Here is a 17,462-nt window from a genome sequence, read left to right on the forward strand (position 1 = left end):
TCGCCCGAGACGACTTGTCAAGCGACTCTCGGTATTGAGATGCATACATCTCTCCTTTGGATTTCTTATCTGTGCTTTATACCTCGCCACGTGAGAGGGTCGAATGCGTGCGTTCCTAGAGATATGGCGGGCTCTGGGTTCAGCAGACGTGGCTGGCCAGTGGCTCAAGATGCTTTGTAAAAGTCGGTGAGCCAATATTGGTTGGCGCAGTTTCGCCCCCAATCATTGCGTGAGGTCATCCGACACAGCGCGAGAAACTGCGACCGTTTCTGGTGGCTACTCCTCATCAAGATCTGTCTGTTTTCGCTCAAGTTGAGCGTGGATAGAAAGTGCGCTGTATTATCCTTGCGGCTCTTTTGTCTGCTTCTGCGGCAAACTAGTCCAAACTAGCTGTCATACAGACAGCTGTCTGCAAAGACATTTCCGCATAGTTCGCGGCCGCATTGTCCGTGTCAGCTTCATCGTCGATGTCAAAAAAAAAAAAAAACACGGAGCCATCAGACGCAAACTGCCCTAAGAGCAAGGACAAAACTCAATTGCCCTGGCTTTCCCAAGAACTCTGGCCAAATCCGCCAGACAAAATGCGTGCAAGTGTTCTAGGGTACGTCAACTACGACATGATGATCGTGACTCGAACCGCCCTGGCTTCCCAATTCGGCGCTGGCCCTCGACGCCATTGGACATGTTGCTTGATAGCCCATGGCCCATCCATGGACCAATTATCACCACATCACAGGCTCCATCGTCCAGTCTGTGTTCCCCGCATTTAGTTTCGCATTGCCATGAGAGCCTGATCAATTAGCGGCCGACCTGCCTATGTAGCCGAATTATGACCACTCTCTTGTCAGAACAAAGACGTGCAATACAGGGCTTGAAGAAAAATCTTTGATGATTCTTTTTTTTTGTTCAATACCCACTTCTGTATGCCTTTGCAACTATGCTTTTGTAACCATGCTGTTTTAATACAAATTACATCCGCGGTTGTGATCTTCTCGAAAGCGGGACGTGATCTAAAGGTTACTATAACCGACATCAAGCCAATAAGGCGAGGGGTTATTAGAGCAGTATGCTCAGGATGAAACAATCGCGTTCAATCACTGTTGCAAGAAGGGTCGCAGACAATGCTGTGACTAGCGGCTAAGTGCTAGTTGAGAATAAATAATCGGATCAATGGTCCTGACTGATGTTGGAGACAGCCTTTAGGCTCTAGGTAAGAAAATGTTCCATCGTTATTTTTTTTTTTTTTTTATGTGGTGCGTCTCAGATTGCATAATTGGACCAGGCTCAAATGTCGCAATGACTGTCGCTTATTAGGCGATTTTATGCTCAACAGGCACAGAGGCTCTAGGACGAGCCGACCGAACACCATTACTCGAAACAGCTATTATGGGCAAGCTTTGAAGACCTGCTTACCGGGACCGATATTTAAACGGCCAACACTACACAGACAGGAGAGAGCTAGAGAGTGCTTACAGGGCCGGATCCCACACGCACTTTGGCTTCTTCTCTTTGCACATCTGATAGGCGCCATTGCGCACCTGGACACGCTTCAGCCCGACGTACGTTCAGGTCTGGCCTTACACATGTATAATGAGTTAATTTTGATTCGCTATATACATATATATCCATGTATATATGTATGTGTATTTGAAACTAGTTTATTTCCGCTGGGGCTATCGCTACTCCCTTCTGAGGCTAAATGACACTTGGAAGGCCACTATTCTGGTGCTATCTGCATCTAACATCAAGAATTTGCACAGTAATGTTGTCCATCAGGAACCATTAGTCGGGGATGAGAGAGTTGAAAAGTTGTTCAGGGGCGCGTTAGAGAAATTGAGCAATGATTTTGTATCGGGGCTGACAAGACCTTGCAAGCGCCGGCAGGTATCCTCTTCTTCAACGATATCTCCCTCGCGACATGAAGAATGAGTATGCGCATAATCGAAAGAGCCTTACGCAAGCAGACCGCGCTGAACATCGCCGGGCGCAGGAGGAGGAAGATTGCCGAGGTCGGCGTCTTTTGTCACTTCCTTGGCCTTCGGCACGTCCACTCCCAGTCTTTCGAAAAGCCGCTCAAGCTCTGGATACCTCTTGATGGCAAGCCCGACATAGTTCAGATTGAGGCCTTTGCATAGCGATTTTATCTCGTCTCCATACGTGCCCTCTAGCAGCCTTAGATCCGCCGTATCATGATATTTAGCTCGGGTAGCAGCAGCACGAAGCTTTCCTTTGAACAAGTAGAATGTCGGGAGAAAGTTAGACGTGCCATCTCCTAGAGCTGCGCCACGGATGGCCATGCTTTGAAGCGGCAGGCTTGCCATCGAATGCTCGGCTCCTGCCATGTCTCTCATTTAGAGATGCTTGTTCGATCAGCAAAGGCATCTACTTACCTGGAAATAGCTCGCAAAAAATCTCCACCAAGACTGAGTTGCTTTTATTTGGCTGATTGGACCAGAGGAAGGCAACATAGTCTTGGCGGCTCTGTGGCACGGCTTCAAATCCGTGCCGCCCGTCGAGCACCTTGATCACCTCATTCTTGGTCACCGATGCAATGCAATCAATGTCTTTCGTCACTCGGTAGCCTCCGAATATGTTGATTGCGTAGCCTCCGAAAATTCCAAAGGCTATATTACGTTCACTGAACGCTCGATTTAGGGCTATGGCGGCGTCATTGAGGCGGTCCTGGAATCATGGCTGCGATTGGACAAGCAGATATTCTTTTCTAGTGATGGGAAAAGAAGATTCTGGTGATGATTGCGAGATTTTCCGGCCCAACACTTTTGTGGCTTTGGTGCGTGGACACAACCAGCGCTTATAACTTCTGTGTGCAGCCTCATTGGCAGGCAGCAGTAATAGAGCAATGCAGCGATGCGGAGTAATAACTCCTCCAGCTAAGCTTCCTAGCCATGCGACCGTGCAACGAGACCGCATTGTACAAAACGTTTCTGCCTCACAGTAAAGTGAACGCGGGTTAAATAAAGTAGTAGCAGCTGCCTCCCTAATTTCTGCCGCAGAGAGTATGCAGCGACGTTGAAGAGCTTAGATCAATCGGTCGATCGGACCAACTGCAAACAAAGTGCCTGCCACGACATTGCTCCCAATATATTAACTGAATGAGTACTGAGCATCAAATGTATCCGACAATTGATCTCACATGCGCCGCTTCTGTTTCGTCACGAATGAAGCATGTGACCTGATTATCCGAGAAGTAGTCAATTCTGGACTGTTTGCCATTTATCAGTCCAGTAATCATGTCGCGTACTGCTTGTGGGTAGTCTGCGAGCTGCGAATCTACCCAGCTTTCATCCAGGTTCATCCCGTCGACCAGTTGTTCAACAGCAATCATGGCATTATCATCTTGCGTCAAGATAAATTTGGTGGCCAAGCCGGCCAAGAATGGGGCCAGTCGAGGCAGTGGCAGAGTCGCTATCTCTTCCAAAGGTACATCGGCGATTTCTTTGCTAAAGCTCCCGTCTACGCCTCGAGATTGTAAAGTCTTTTGCTCGAGAGGCTCCAACCCATAGACATTGGCCGTGAAGATGATGATAGATCGCTGTTTGCCTTCCAACAACGTTGTGATCAAGCGGGGGAAGCCCCGTTTGTACTCTGTATAGTTGTTGATCGCTTCTTTTGTATCAAAGGGCTGAAAAAAGCCAGACAGACATAGCATGGAGGCCGCGATAATAGAGCTTCCCTTTGGGACACATACTTCCAAGTCCTATTCCACCTTGTTAATGAGATATCATAGATAGACGATTTACGCACATAACAAACCCGCGGAACGTTATAATAGTTCAATGCGAGCTCCCCGATGATGCATAATGGAATCCCGTATTCCCCGAGGATACGGCTCACGACCGTTGCGAGCGTCATGGAGAGCTGCCCCATGGGATGTCAGGTAACTTCTTGTCCTGCTTGCGCTTTGCACCAGCCCAGCCGCCTCCTGTCAAAACCGTCCGGACCCACACCCGTCACTAGCACGTGCCGTCCAGCAGCTATTATTACAGTACAGGTTCGACCTTGCGATTCAGAGCTCCGACTGTCACAACTATCCCGCAGACAGAATGAAGTCTTTTTTCTCAAGGCTTCTGCGCCGATCGTGGTACAATCGAATACAGGTACTCTCTGATTTGCATCTCGAAATCGGTCAGCAATACGCGTCCTTTACTTTTCCAAGCATCGCCCCCTATCTGCTTCTAGCTGGTGATATCGGGCGCCTGGTCGATTACGATAACTATCTGGCATTTCTCCAAGCCCAAACATCACGTTTCGAAGCCGTCTTCCTTGTTTTAGGCAACCACGAATTCTATGGCATGACCTATCATGATGCACTGGATACAGCACGACGTCTCACCAATGAACCTTGTCTGGCCCGACGACTTGTCCTCCTAGACAAAACGCGCTGGGATAGCCCACACTCTAACCTGTCTATTCTTGGCTGTACATTGTGGTCCTTTATACCAGATGACAAAATCAGCGTCGTGCAAGCTAGAGTGAAAGATTTCAAGAAAATTAGCGATTGGACTCCTGCCATGCACAACAGCGTCCATGCTGAAGAGGCTGCATGGCTCCGCGAGGAAGTCGCCAACCTGGCAGCAGCTCAACTGCAGAACCCTAGAAACTTACTTGTTGTCACACACCATGCGCCGTGCCTCGAGGGAACTTCGCACCCCGACCACGCAGATAACCCGTGGTCCTCGGCGTTTGCCACCGACATGTTGGTGTCGGGGGACTGGAGCATTGTCAAGACCTGGGTATTTGGCCACACACATTACTCGACGGATGTATCGCGCAAAGGCGTGCGAATTGTTGCAAATCAGCGTGGCTATGTCATGCCACTGTCTTCGGATCCCCGCCGGAGCAAAAGACACGAGAGCAAATACTTTGATCTTGCCAAAGTGATTACCAATTAACACAATATCACCCCCCGCACAAGGCTGTGACCACTGCCACACCCGCCGTGTCTGAGTGCTTGAGTACACACCTCTCTTCAGTGAACTGTTACAATTCAGAAAGACACTTGTGCCAGTGCAATTGTCTAGTGGCTAAACTGAGTGAGTCTAGCCCCCCAACGAAGCGAGTTGGTCGTGTAATCAGTCCAGTTAAAGGTCCACGCTATTGAGTATCGCTTTATCAGTTAAGTAAGACCCGCCACTCAGTTGAACTACTAGCTGAACAGTATTTGATATATTGTCTAGCGCGTCTTAGCCAAAACTCTAACAGTAGGATCTCAATACAAGCCCCGTACAATCCCTACCTCGCTATCACTGTGTTCTTTTTCCTTACTACGAATGCAGAACAAAGGCATTGTCCCATCCTTTTCCCTTTTGTGTCTCTGCCTCTAAACTCTGATCCCCATCGATTTACTCATTCCTCACCAATCCATGCAACCTTGCCTTTCCGAAGCCATGTTCTTTCAACTCCCAATAGCCTCCACAGCATCCGCTCATGAACTACCCCCACGAGAACTGCCATCACTCTAGTTCATATTTCGCCGCCTACTGATCTGTACGAGTAGAACAGAACAAGTTCAACGCTAATCATTTCATCTTGCCTTTTCCGGCTCTTTGCTGACCATAGTGTTGGCGTAAGACGGGAGGGCTGACGAAGCGGAGCCATGTTGCACGGGATGGTAGGCTCCGAGGGCATAATTGATCAAATGGTCATGTGTAAGATGGGATGAAAATGATAAGACGCCGGAAAAGGAAATGCTGGGTTTGACGAAGATATAAAAGACAAAACCCAGCCTCCGGAACGGTAATATGTGACCAGCCAACCTTTGCTGACCGTTTGCTCGCCGTCGTCTACGGCAAATCCTTGATACCGTCTCCGTTCTTCGTTTCTTCTTGTTAATGATCTCGTCCCGCGATGCCCTCAAATTGGTCACTCTTCACCACCGCGCTGGCCGTCGCCGCCGCGCTGGGCAGCACGGCTCAAGCACAGCTTTTCACCGTCAACTGTTCCCCGCTGACGATTCAGCGCGGCGATCCCATCGTCTCGCCGGGCCAGATCTCACCGCACGTCCACGTCGTCACTGGCGGCACTGCCTTTCAGCAGACGCAGAGCAACGAGCAGGCGCGCAGCGCACGCGCAACGACCTGCGACAAGCTCCTCGACAAGAGCAACTACTGGCAGCCGCAGCTGTACCACCAGCGGCACGATGGGCGCTTTGAGCTGGTCACTATGCAGGGCAATGTGAGTCTGAGAGGAACATTAAGAAAGCTATCTTGTGTGTCTCTATTCGTCGAAGCACCCGTTCGTAGTTGCCGTCTTAACTCCGGATGCTGACCGCAACACTCTAGGCGGCCTACTACATCAAACGTGCATGCGACTATGCGCCGGGCAGACAAAACTGCAACAATGCAACTGCGCCAATTGCTCCCCCGCGAGGTCTTCGAATGATTACTGGAGACCCTTTCCTCAGGTACGTAGGAGGCAGTGGTGCATGAATCGCTCTTGGTCCAATTCGGGATGGCCGTTCTGCCCGAGTGAGCAAGGCCATTGGCACATTGTAAATATACCCCGGGTACGGACTACTAATCCTACATCTCACTCAGAACATACGATCAATCTAGCCTCGCACAGCAAGCCATTTCCCATGTCTGTCTCGAAGGACCCAACGAGGGTGAGACGCCTCACATGAGCCGCCTGCCGTGTGGCCGCATGCGTGCCGAGACCTTCTTCCCTTCCTGCTGGGACGGCCAAAACCTCGACAGCAGCAATCATAAAGATCATGTAAGTTGCGAATCCATTTCCTCGCCATTTCCGGCGCATACTTCCCTCCCCCGATCTACAGCCGGTATGCTGACCCCCGTGTTACAAAGATGGCGTTTCCCGCCGTCGGCGCATACAACTTTGGCGTGTGCCCGGCGTCGCACCCAACGGCAATCCTGTCCGTGTTCTACGAGTTCTTCTACGACACGGGCTCCCTCGAGGACCCAAACCGCCTCGTGTGGGCCATGGGCGACCCGACAGGCTACGGCCTCCACGGCGACTACCTGCAGGGCTGGACCGACCAGCAGCGCCTCGACGACGCCATCGCCACCTGCACAGGGCCCCGAGGCGTCGATGATGGCGCCTGCAGCCTCAATGTCGGCCCGGACGGGAGCCCCGGCCACTCGAGCAAGCAGCAGGTTGAGGTGCCCGAGCCTGCGGAGCCGGTCGGCAAGCAGGGGCCGCTGGACAGGCTTCCTGGCAACAACCCGGTTACCGGGGACCCGGTATGAAGGGGGCGAAGCAGATGGGAAAGGTAGACATGGCAGGGGCAGGGGCGCGCGTGATGCTAAGCGACGGCAGAGAATTATTCTCGGGATGCTCCAGTTGGCCAAAGCGATGCGGCGGACATGTTGTTGTGCGACACTGAATACTGCGATTTCTGCACTTGTGGAATATTTTCGTTGCTTGTGCTTGTTATTCATCATCACCATAGACAACATGTACATATCGTGAGAATGATTAGACCACTACAAAGCAAGTAACATGCAAAGCAAGTAACCTGGCAAGCCTTGATGCAGGCGACGCAAAAAAAAACAAAAAAAATCAGCCCCCTTTCCCCTTTTGCAGAAGCTTCATCGACATGTTGATTGACGTGTTGATCGACGCCAGACACGCGGGGAAAAGAGAGATCTGGGCTGATTCTGTGATCTTCCACGAAATTCGTCATCCTTCTCGGTGGCGTATACATGAGACTTGTTATCAAAGTCACATTGTCATGAAAAGAAGCGGAAGATCCCATGCAAAGGGAAGTTTCCAGTAATATAAAAAGTCTCACTTCCAAGATGACAAGGTGCAGCGCAAAGACTGCTGTGCGTAGTGTCATGGGGCTTAAATCTGTGAGCAGATGGCTATTGTTGGGAATTTGGATCAAAAACCGTCACGGTTTTCGTCCATTTAGTCCCTTGCGACCTCTTCTTTCTCTATTCGAAGTTGTAAATGATGGTCGCCGTCAAGCAAGGCATGTCTGTGCGCAAAGCCCTACATCATGCATATGAAATGAGATGCGTCCAAGACATTGTCTAATACGCGACCTTTACTCCGTATCCGTACGGCATACAAAGTAAAAAGTATAGATCCGTATACATTAGCATTCTGCTGGGATTATTTCGGCGAATTGAAGAGACGGGTAGGGCTGGCACCGCCGTGATGCTTGCACTTTCAGCATACGGAATTCTAGGTGCAATTTTATATTGTCAAAGTACTGAGGTGAATGTCCGTTCAACGATAAGTGATTGCTGATACATAAAGCCCACCAAAACACATTGAGCTGAAAGATAATCTTTGTACGCCGTACTCCTGACGCACCCAAAAGTACCTGCTGTCATTCTCAAGCTCACATTGACGCGGGAGACATCACTTGATCAGTGCATGGCAATTTCCACCTACGTGGTGCGCTTGCAGATCCGACTGAAATCTGTCGTGAATGTCTCACGAGCCGTGTCGGAACGAACAATGCCGACCCGAGGCTGGAGTGTTTGACCCGTGAGCTGCGTCCATGAAAAGAACAAAATGAATTGGTCTCAGAGGCGGCAATGACGAAGAAAATCTTCCGAACCGAGCAGTGGAGAAGAGCTGAACAAAAGTTGGCGAATAGCAAAGGAGACGGGGGATGATTCGGACGAGTATATATCTTAATGCTGAGAACCCTTCTACATTGCTTCCAGATCTCTTGCCTTTATTGCTCTGCATTGCTCATTGTATCACTTACCCCAATACGCTCACTTGCTGCCGCATCACTCTTACGAGCCTTTCCTGCACTTCCTTCATCTTTTTATATACCCAAGAGATTTCACCTTTCAGAGCCGCAAAAAGCCTTTCAAAGAGTAAATATGAAGGTCTCGACTACCAGCTTCCTGCTCGCCAGCTTATACGGCTCGGCCCTGGCTGCCCCTGTCGGCGGCGACCTCGGCGGCGCCCTCGAGAGCGTGACTAATACGGCCGGCCTCGGTAACGTCGCCCCCGGAAACATTGTCCCCGGAAATGACCTCGCAAAGGGCCTCACCGGTGCTGTCGGCCAGCCTGGCAGCATCGTCGGCCGCGATGCCCCGATCGGCGGTGACATCATCGGCGACGTCCTCCAGCCCGTGACTGGTAAGGACGGCCTCGGCAACGTCATCCCCGGAAACGCTATCCCTGGAAACATTGCCCCCGTCAACGACCTCACCAAGGGCCTCACCGGTGCTGTCGGCCAGCCTGGCAGCATTGTCGGCCGCGACGGCGAGCAGAAAGCCAGCGTTGTCCTTCCCAATTACAATTTCCTCGCCACTGATCACACGGCCGACGTCAATATCAAAGCCGACGCTACCAATGTTCATGCCCGCAACTTGGACGCCAAGGCCAAGGGCATCGTGGGCCAGCTCGCCGAAGCCGACGCCAAGGCCAAGGCCCAACCCTTTGCCAAGCCACCTGCCGATGTTAATCTTGATGCCGTGATTGACACTCGCCACGCCGAAATGACGGTCGAATCTGTCGCTCACCAAACTGTTGACACTGTCGCTGAGCAGACTACTGGCGCTGTCGCTGACCAGACTACTGGCGCTGCCGCCGAACAGACTGTTGATGCCCGCAACCTGGATGCCAACGCCAAGGGCGTCGTGGGCCAGCTCGTCGACAACGATGTCCATGCCAAGGTCCACCCCTTCGCTAACTCGCCTGTTGATGTGAACGCTAATGCCCTGGTCGACGCTCACAACGTAGACGCCAAGCCCACTGGTGCCGTTGACAAAGTCACCGACGCCGTGGCCTCTGGCGTCACTCTGGCCGACAACATTGCCGAGCCCACTGGCAGTGTCGATTCTGCCCTCCAGGATACTACCGGCGTTGACGTGACCGGGGGGAAGGTCCTGCCTACTGGCAACCTGTAAGCGTTTGTGAGTTCGGTCAAGGGCGTGAGAGAGTTTGCGCACGACGGGCGATTCGCGCGCAAGGGGCATGCCTAGACGAGATAAACAGTATGAGGTTGTCAAGTTATCTTCGAATGGCGTTTCCCTCTTTTGTGAGAGAAAGAGGGACATATAATCTGTTGGGACATGACAATTTGTACACTTCCTATCGGGGGACGAGAATTAGATTGATGTTGGATCGACTTGTTATTGAAACGTTTGGAGTTCTTTTTTTTTTTTTTTTTTTTTACACTCTGCTTCTTATGACTACACTACTTTTTAACGTAATTTGTATAAATTTGAATGTGAAGAATGGGGAGGATAAATACAAGTTCAATGCTCGTTCAATGTTTAATGGTGCAAAAATACAGGGGGGCTCAGCCACAACTGGCAAGGCCAGCGTGTACTTGAAGAGAGGAAGGATTGCACGAGGCCATGACGTGAGTCACCTCGAGCAGAAACCAAGAGATTTCTACGTGTTTTTTAGGCTCGAATGAGATGAAGAGGAGCTGCTCCGCCACGACAAGGCTGTTTCTAACATTGTATTTACGTGGCCGTTGATCTTCAAGTTACTGCTGTAACTAGTTACGGATAATCATTCCTAATAGGTAATGGTTATAATTAGCGGCCTGCTAATAAATAAGGAAGGAGGTTTGGTTCCCCTCATTGTACTTCCGAGACACATGCCCCCAGGCCGCCCGCCGATTAGTGGCTCAGCCCGCGCCCACACACCGCCCAAAAGCTACCCCTCCAATTGAACCCCTCCTCTCGTTATCTCCTGAACTAGAACATCAACTCTGTCTTTTTGAGCTCCTCCCTCCTCCTCCTCCTCCTCCTCCCCAACCTGTTCCTGATAGACGAGGAGCGACGACTCTTACAAGTACGAAGCCATTCCCTTGGCCAACTTTTGCTTCCCCGCTCTCGAACCCATCAATTGGGCGCTGACCACTACAGACATAAACGAACCCCTCCATCCTGCTTCCTATCCCCCCCTCCGCGCAACAACATCATGGCCGACGCAACTTACCCCCCCCTCGAGGAGCGTCCTCTCAAAGACACTATCTGCCTCTTCGATGTCGACGGCACCTTGACGCCCGCCCGCCTCGTACGCGTTCCCCCCCCATCACCTCTCCCTTTCCAGCTAACCACCACCACCACCACCACCCCCTTTAGGGCGCCTCCCCCGAGATCCTCGCCATCCTGCGCGCCCTGCGCCAAAAGTGCGCCATTGGCTTCGTCGGCGGCTCCGACCTCGCCAAGCAGGAGGAGCAGCTCGGCGGGCCCGCCGGCGCACCCGTCACGACGCTCTTTGACTTTTGCTTTTCGGAAAACGGCCTCACCGCGTTCAAGCTCGGCCAGGCGCTGCCGTCCAACAGCTTCATCCAGTGGATCGGCGAGGCCCGCTACCAGGAGCTCGCCGACTTTGTGCTGCGCTACGTCGCCGACCTGCAGCTTCCCGTCAAGCGCGGCACCTTTATCGAGTTTCGCAACGGCATGATCAATATCAGCCCCATCGGCCGCAACGCGAGCAACAAGGAGCGCAACGAATTCGAGCAATATGATAAAGAGGCCAAGGTGCGCGAAAAGTTTGTGGAGGTGCTCAAGGAAAAGTTTGGGCACTGGGGCCTGACGTACGTTTTTTTTTTTTTTTTTCCCCTTCCTCGTTCCATCTTCCCTCTTCGTCTCTCACCTCTCTCTCGGGACATGACTGATTGCTAAACTGGTCAAATGAAACAATATAGATTCTCCATTGGAGGCCAAATCTCGTTTGACGTCTTCCCTACCGGCTGGGACAAGACGTACTGCCTCAAGCACCTCGAAGACGAGGCCAAGAAGCCCAACGGCATCGCCTACAAGAACATTCACTTTTTCGGCGACAAGACGGCCAAGGGCGGCAACGACTACGAAATCTACGAGGACCCCCGCACCATCGGTCACTCGGTCAAGGGCCCCGAGGACACCATGACCATTCTCAAGGAGGTCTTTGGCCTGTAAGCAGAAACAAGAGAAAAAAAAGTGCACGACGAGCAAACGTGCAAAAGAAACACTCAAGCTCGTGTCGAGGATGGAGAGAGCCAGCTCAGAACGGTGACTGAGAAATGGCACCAGACATCAAACGACAACATATAAATCATGACAACATATACAACCTAATTCATAACTTGAAAGCCACGTTGTGGTGATTTGCAACATGCTTCTCATCTAACTCGATGCTTGCTCCTACTTATCAACCATGATCCAAGACGTCATCAAGAAATTACATAAAGAGTAGCCAATAGCAACATCATTTCCCCACTCAGCTTACACAGCGCACAAATCCCAAGGTATATATATCCAAAACTGCCATTGCCATCTCAACCATCACAAGACGCCAGACCACTATCCAACATGTTCTCGCCCTTGAAAGCTATCTGCCAAACTCGAGATGCGGGATAATTACCGGCCCATACTTGGTTGTGCTTGAAAAAGGCCCATCGCCTTGCACCACAAAATCAACTGCGAGGCTCAGCTTGCTCAAGCCCTGCTGCGAGCTGTTGATGCTGGGGCTGGGGCTAAACGGCGGCTGGTTTTGGGCCATAACTGCCTCGTGGTCATACGCCACAAAAGCCGCATAGTTTCTGCGTCCCATGAGCTTCTTGAGTTCCCGCACACCTCCACTGGCATCATTGTGGAAAATCTCCATCATGTCTTCCTTGGTGTCGGACACCTCATGGGTAGACTTTTGGCCGTTTTGCGGCACATAGAGTGTCTTTTGATTGTGCAGGAGCTTCAAGACATAGCCACCCTGAGGCGCCGCTACGATTGGCGAGGTGATAATCTGGTACATGGTCTTGTGGTCGCCAGGGTGGGTGGGATCATGGACAAGGCCAGCGCCAGCCGAATTGACGTCTAATTTGATGTTAGTTTTATCAACAGTCTGACAGAGTCGCGACAAGCTTACCGCCGGAAAGGAATGTCATGCGAATCCCTTTTTGTTGTGCAATTCCTTGCAAAGTACGTATAAAGTATGTGCGCTCCAAGTCCTTGGTCTCGTGAGTCCATAAATCTTTGAGTACCTCTTGAATATCAAGCTCCCCAAACTGGTTGAGCACATTGCCCATGAGTCCAGTTTTCCCTACGGCCTTCTTAACTTGAGAAAAGCCCTGGGCCACAACTTCTTTGCCGCCAACGACACCTGCGACTGAGCTCGTAACCTTGCCGAGTATGTTGTACGTCGTGTTCACAGCCTTCTTGCCAGCCGCGACAGTGTTGGCAATACTTTCCACAGCCTCCAGTCGAGGGAAAATGAGTGGCACTGATACCATCCACACCACGTGTTGAACGCTTGGAGGGAGAGTCGCCACCTTTGGAAAGATGCCTTGATATGTAGGTCCGGCCATTACTCGCGCCTGTGTTCGCTCAGATCGACAGTCGGTGCCGACTACGGCCATACCAGGGCCTAGATATTTGACAAAGTGCCATCCAGTTCCAGTGACGGTGAAGATGTCGTGATCGGTTCTGACGTTTCTCATAATGTCCACCGTCGTATGGTGCTGGAACAACAGATACATCTCAGTGGCAATGCGGCCAATATTCTTGAAAATCGGAGATGCTTGCATGTACTGAGGATATGACCCGTATCCATCAAAGATGTCGTGATCGTCGATTTGCAGGACATGAGGTATTTGGGCAAACGCCTCACGTAAAAATGGTTGATCAAAATGGCTGGTGTAGTAGTGGAAGTAGGCGTGTGATACATCCTCTTCATGGCGCGCCGTCCATTGAGTGCCCTTTTTGTTATCGCGTCCGCTCATGGCGAGCCACTGCTTCAACAGAGGTACTTCTTTCCACAGGCGATCTCCGTAGATCTGATCTCCAAGACCCAGCTGGGCGTGAAAACCTCCACAATCAACATTCTTCTGCAAAACATCTTTCCACATGAAGCCAATACCGCCGAGCTTGGCGCGCTCGTTTTGTGATGTACTGGCAGCAAAGTCATTTCCAGAATGGGCAATAAATCTCCAACCAGATTCATATCGGCCTGCGACGACAAATTCGTATCGAGTGCATCCAAGATGCGAAGTAACAGCATATGTCCATCTTTCTGTGCCCCCTTCACCCATCTGAAGATCGATATCGTATTTGTAGAATCCCCATCTTTGGTGCGTGTAAATCGCATGGGGTTCCAGCTGCCTCGGGCTCGGAGACAGATCAGCACTGAGGTGGATGTGAATGGTGGGCGGCTGAGGCGAATCCGTAACAATCATTATACTGCCGTACCAAATTCCACGTTCAACGTCCATATTGACGTAGCGTAGATATGGCCCAAAGTAGACACCATTCGTGGGCTGAACACGGTACATGTCTACACCTGCAGAGGGAGGGGGGCCAGAGAATCCAGCAGTTGGAGCTTGGGAAACAGCCACACTCATTATGCTCTCAGCATACCCAGGAGTATGAGGAGGAAACATGGGCGAGGCTAGGCTTTGTTTACCAAATACCGGGGACATTAGCGGATTCCCGTACGTTGAAGCAGTAGGGGACAGCGGCGTCTGTTCAGGCTGTATCGGGTTTGGGCCCTTTGGGAACTCCCATTGTGTAGCCTGAGTTGCAACATGAATGTAATAATATTGGCCGGAGTTCTGATCGAGATGAGCGATCCAACCTTCCGGAAGCGGTGGCGGGGAAGCCGGCCCGGGACCTATCGATAGAGTCTCGGCCGAGGCAGCGCTCTGCTGGGGCGCGGCAGGCTGCTCTGGTCGGGGGTCATTAGCAAAAGCAGGGTGCCCTGGATGTTGAAGAGCAGGAGAAAGTAGCGGCGCGCCGTTGGCGGGACCTGCCGCGGTCGCGGCCGCGGGAGCTGAGCTTGAAGCAGCTGGCTTTTGGCTCGAAGTGGCAGCACCATTTGGCTGAGCTGGTTGCGTCGCGGCTGCTACTGGATGAGCAGTACCATTTTGTTGCGGCCGGCGCTTATCGTTTGGGTATGACGAATTCCCTCCCGGATTGACGCTGGAGTAGGCAGGTGGTGGTGAGCTCGTGCCGAGACGTTGGAAGTCTTGCTCCAGCACGCTGACCTGGACTTGTTGATTGCTCTGGTTGCTTTGACTTTGGGCTGGCTGTTGAGGCGGAGCTGTTTGGGTTCTCTGCGGCTGGGGGCTCGATATGACATTGGACCCTTGATAGACTGTGGGAGGGCCCGAGGGTGCCTGGTCGGGTGTCTCTGTCGGTGTCCATGGTCGCTGGGCTTGAGGCATCTGATTCCCGTACTGGGCGAGTCTCTGAGCAGCCGCAGCGCTTTGAGCTTGGCTAGCTTGCAGGCTTGTGAGGGTGGCGGTGCCAGAGATGCCCGAGGCAGCATAGCGAGCCTCGATGCCTCCACCAGGAATGACACCGGGCTCGACAATAGGGGTCTCAGGAGGTGGAGGAGAGCCGCGCGTGGCTTTGGTAGTCGAATTTGAGGCGGTTGAAGGAAATCGATTGACGGGTTGCTCAGACTGCTTCAGATGATTGACAGCTGCGGGCTGTGGTATTGAAGTAGGAGCTGAAGATGATGAACCAGCAGCTCCAGGTGGTGGATAGTAAGTCTTATTTTGGTAGTTGGAATATACTGAAGGCTGTGCCGCCGGACGGGCTTGTTCTTTGAGCGGGCGAGCGAACAAACCTTGGTCAGAGTCGGGACTGGAAGGCGAGTTGATAACCTTTGGAGCAGCGCCGCGGCGTTGGGCGAGACCGGGCCTTTGGCTGAGGGTACTGGTATCTAGACGAGGAGCAGTGTCGAGATATGCTGCTCCGTATGGCTTTGCAGGAGTCGGTCTGTGGATCTCGTCGTCATCTGGAAACGGCAGAGGCGCGGCAGAGCTGGAGGCACCCGGTGGTAGAGGAAAGGCAGGCTTGCTGTTCGAGGCGGACGAAGCGCGCGAGTTTGGCTGAGGACTGTTGGGCTTGAAGATGCGCAGAGGCTCGATGGTCGGGCTGTCGCCTCCATCGTTCGGGGCAGGTCTGCTGAGGAACATTTCCTGGTCCGGAATGCTACGGCTCGCCGTCTCCATTGTTCCGACGTTATCTTTGGTTTAGAGCTTGTACGGTGTAAAGTTGGGGTAGCAGCGCAGAGGGCGGCGCACAGCGCAGCGCGATCTACACGGTGAGCTGGACAATCGTAGCCGTGGCTAGGAACCGGAAAGACAAGTGCGCGGGCACCGAAAGTCAGAGCCGCGCAGCAGGTCGCCTCTTTTCCGTGATACAAAAAAAATGCGAGCTATCGTGTGTAGCGGGGTGACTCCAACGGGCCGCAGAACAGGCCGCCTCGCGGGCGCTAGGATCTGGATGTGTCGGCTGCGTATGAGAAGAGAGATGTATAAAAGGATGGAGGAATTTCGGTATAGAAGTGTCGGTATGAAGCGAGATAGCAAGAGAGACAGCAGACGGTAGCTGTTGTGAGAAAAGAAATATGGTGCAGAGGGGGACAGAAAAGAAGTCGAGGTAGGAGGGCTGGGCGGGTTTACGTATGGAGGCCGAGCTGGGACATACACTTGGCTTGAGGGGAAGTAGCATTGGGGCTTGGACAGGGCCAGGGCAGACAAAGGAGTGTGAGATTGAGCTGCAGCAAAATTAGCACAGTGATGAATTGCTAGGTAGCCAGAGGGGATATGTCTAGAGGAGTGCCTTGCTTCTCCTGTCTGCAGCAAGTGACCGACGAACCCCTCACGACCACATTTCAAAACACCAGTAGGATCTCGGGACAGGGGGGGTGGGGGGCTCGCTCCGTTGGGACCTTGCGCGGGCGGCAACGATACAAAAGCCAAAGCCCACTAATAAAGTAACAACCAGTCAAGAGGGAGAAATCAACCACATAATGAGCAGCTGCAGCCACCAACAGCGTCGGCAACTCGCTGCGCCCCAGCATCTGCAAAGCGAAATACAGTGGTGTGCTTGACTGGCCCAGTGGGTCATCAACACCTAACTGATATTTTGGGGCATTTTCCATCCGTCTCCGGAGCTGCCCCTCTCCGATTGGCCCACAACCCCAAAGACCCACTGTGTAAGCGCCTAACTTTCAACGCTTTGCCTTGTGACTGGATGAGTTGTAAGCGCTCATCTTTGATGCCAAGCCAGCTCCATACTTTGATTATCCTGCTTGTCTGGCCTGGATGCTCAACCCCCCGGAGTAACGATGAGAGTAAAGTTACACAGTTAATCGTATTGGTGTTCACCATCTCACTCCCGTACGCGGGACCGGCCGGCCGTTTGCACGACAGCACATCAACTACCTAGCCACCTACAAACGGAGCACGCAAGCAGCGTCGTGGACATGCTCAACCGAAAATTGAGAAAAAAAGTCACAATTCTTTTTGAAGCTTCTCTGATCAAACACTCCTTCCTCGACACTTTCTGCCTTTTTTTTAGCTTTGACTCATACATCGCCAACCCGGTGCAAGACCGCATCGGTCACTCCTGTTGAGTCAGGCCGTCACTAAACACTGGGTGTTGTTTACGGCATCACAGTGCCGCCCCACGAAGTCTGTCATGATGAATAATAGTTGATACAATTTTTTGCATAGTATCGAATTATGAATGCTTCATCTTTCTTGAGGTAGCACATGCTGG

At 52.0% G+C, this 17,462-nt stretch overlaps 6 protein-coding genes across 6 annotated transcripts; 4 read left to right on the forward strand and 2 right to left on the reverse strand.

Moving 5' to 3' along the window:
* Positions 1-1,952: 1,952 nt before the first annotated feature.
* Positions 1,953-3,888, reverse strand: BBA_01159 (ser/Thr protein phosphatase; the record flags this gene model as incomplete). Its single annotated transcript, XM_008596256.1, has 4 exons — positions 1,953-2,335; positions 2,391-2,682; positions 3,155-3,718; positions 3,775-3,888. 4 exons carry the CDS (start codon positions 3,886-3,888, stop codon positions 1,953-1,955), a joined length of 1,353 nt encoding a protein of 450 aa, XP_008594478.1.
* A 176-nt stretch (positions 3,889-4,064) lies between these two features.
* On the forward strand, positions 4,065-4,913 carry BBA_01160 (ser/Thr protein phosphatase superfamily; the record flags this gene model as incomplete). Its single annotated transcript, XM_008596257.1, has 1 exon — positions 4,065-4,913. One exon carries the CDS (start codon positions 4,065-4,067, stop codon positions 4,911-4,913), a length of 849 nt encoding a protein of 282 aa, XP_008594479.1.
* Positions 4,914-5,868: 955 nt separating this feature from the next.
* Positions 5,869-7,226, forward strand: BBA_01161 (WSC domain-containing protein; the record flags this gene model as incomplete). The annotated part of the gene is made up of 4 exons (XM_008596258.1): positions 5,869-6,195; positions 6,303-6,424; positions 6,558-6,735; positions 6,825-7,226. 4 exons carry the CDS (start codon positions 5,869-5,871, stop codon positions 7,224-7,226), a joined length of 1,029 nt encoding a protein of 342 aa, XP_008594480.1.
* Positions 7,227-8,825: 1,599 nt separating this feature from the next.
* On the forward strand, positions 8,826-9,860 carry BBA_01162 (uncharacterized protein; the record flags this gene model as incomplete). Its single annotated transcript, XM_008596259.1, has 1 exon — positions 8,826-9,860. The coding sequence occupies one exon, from the start codon at positions 8,826-8,828 to the stop codon at positions 9,858-9,860; it is 1,035 nt and encodes a 344-aa protein (XP_008594481.1).
* Positions 9,861-10,887: 1,027 nt separating this feature from the next.
* BBA_01163 (phosphomannomutase-like protein) lies at positions 10,888-11,873 on the forward strand (the record flags this gene model as incomplete). The annotated part of the gene is made up of 3 exons (XM_008596260.1): positions 10,888-10,983; positions 11,052-11,509; positions 11,621-11,873. The coding sequence occupies 3 exons, from the start codon at positions 10,888-10,890 to the stop codon at positions 11,871-11,873; spliced, it is 807 nt and encodes a 268-aa protein (XP_008594482.1).
* A 412-nt stretch (positions 11,874-12,285) lies between these two features.
* On the reverse strand, positions 12,286-15,907 carry BBA_01164 (Fso1-like protein; the record flags this gene model as incomplete). Its single annotated transcript, XM_008596261.1, has 2 exons — positions 12,286-12,767; positions 12,820-15,907. The coding sequence occupies 2 exons, from the start codon at positions 15,905-15,907 to the stop codon at positions 12,286-12,288; spliced, it is 3,570 nt and encodes a 1,189-aa protein (XP_008594483.1).
* Positions 15,908-17,462: the final 1,555 nt, after the last annotated feature.

This window comes from Beauveria bassiana, assembly GCF_000280675.1.
Source record: "Beauveria bassiana ARSEF 2860 unplaced genomic scaffold BBA_S00002, whole genome shotgun sequence".
Lineage (NCBI taxonomy): Eukaryota > Fungi > Ascomycota > Sordariomycetes > Hypocreales > Cordycipitaceae > Beauveria > Beauveria bassiana.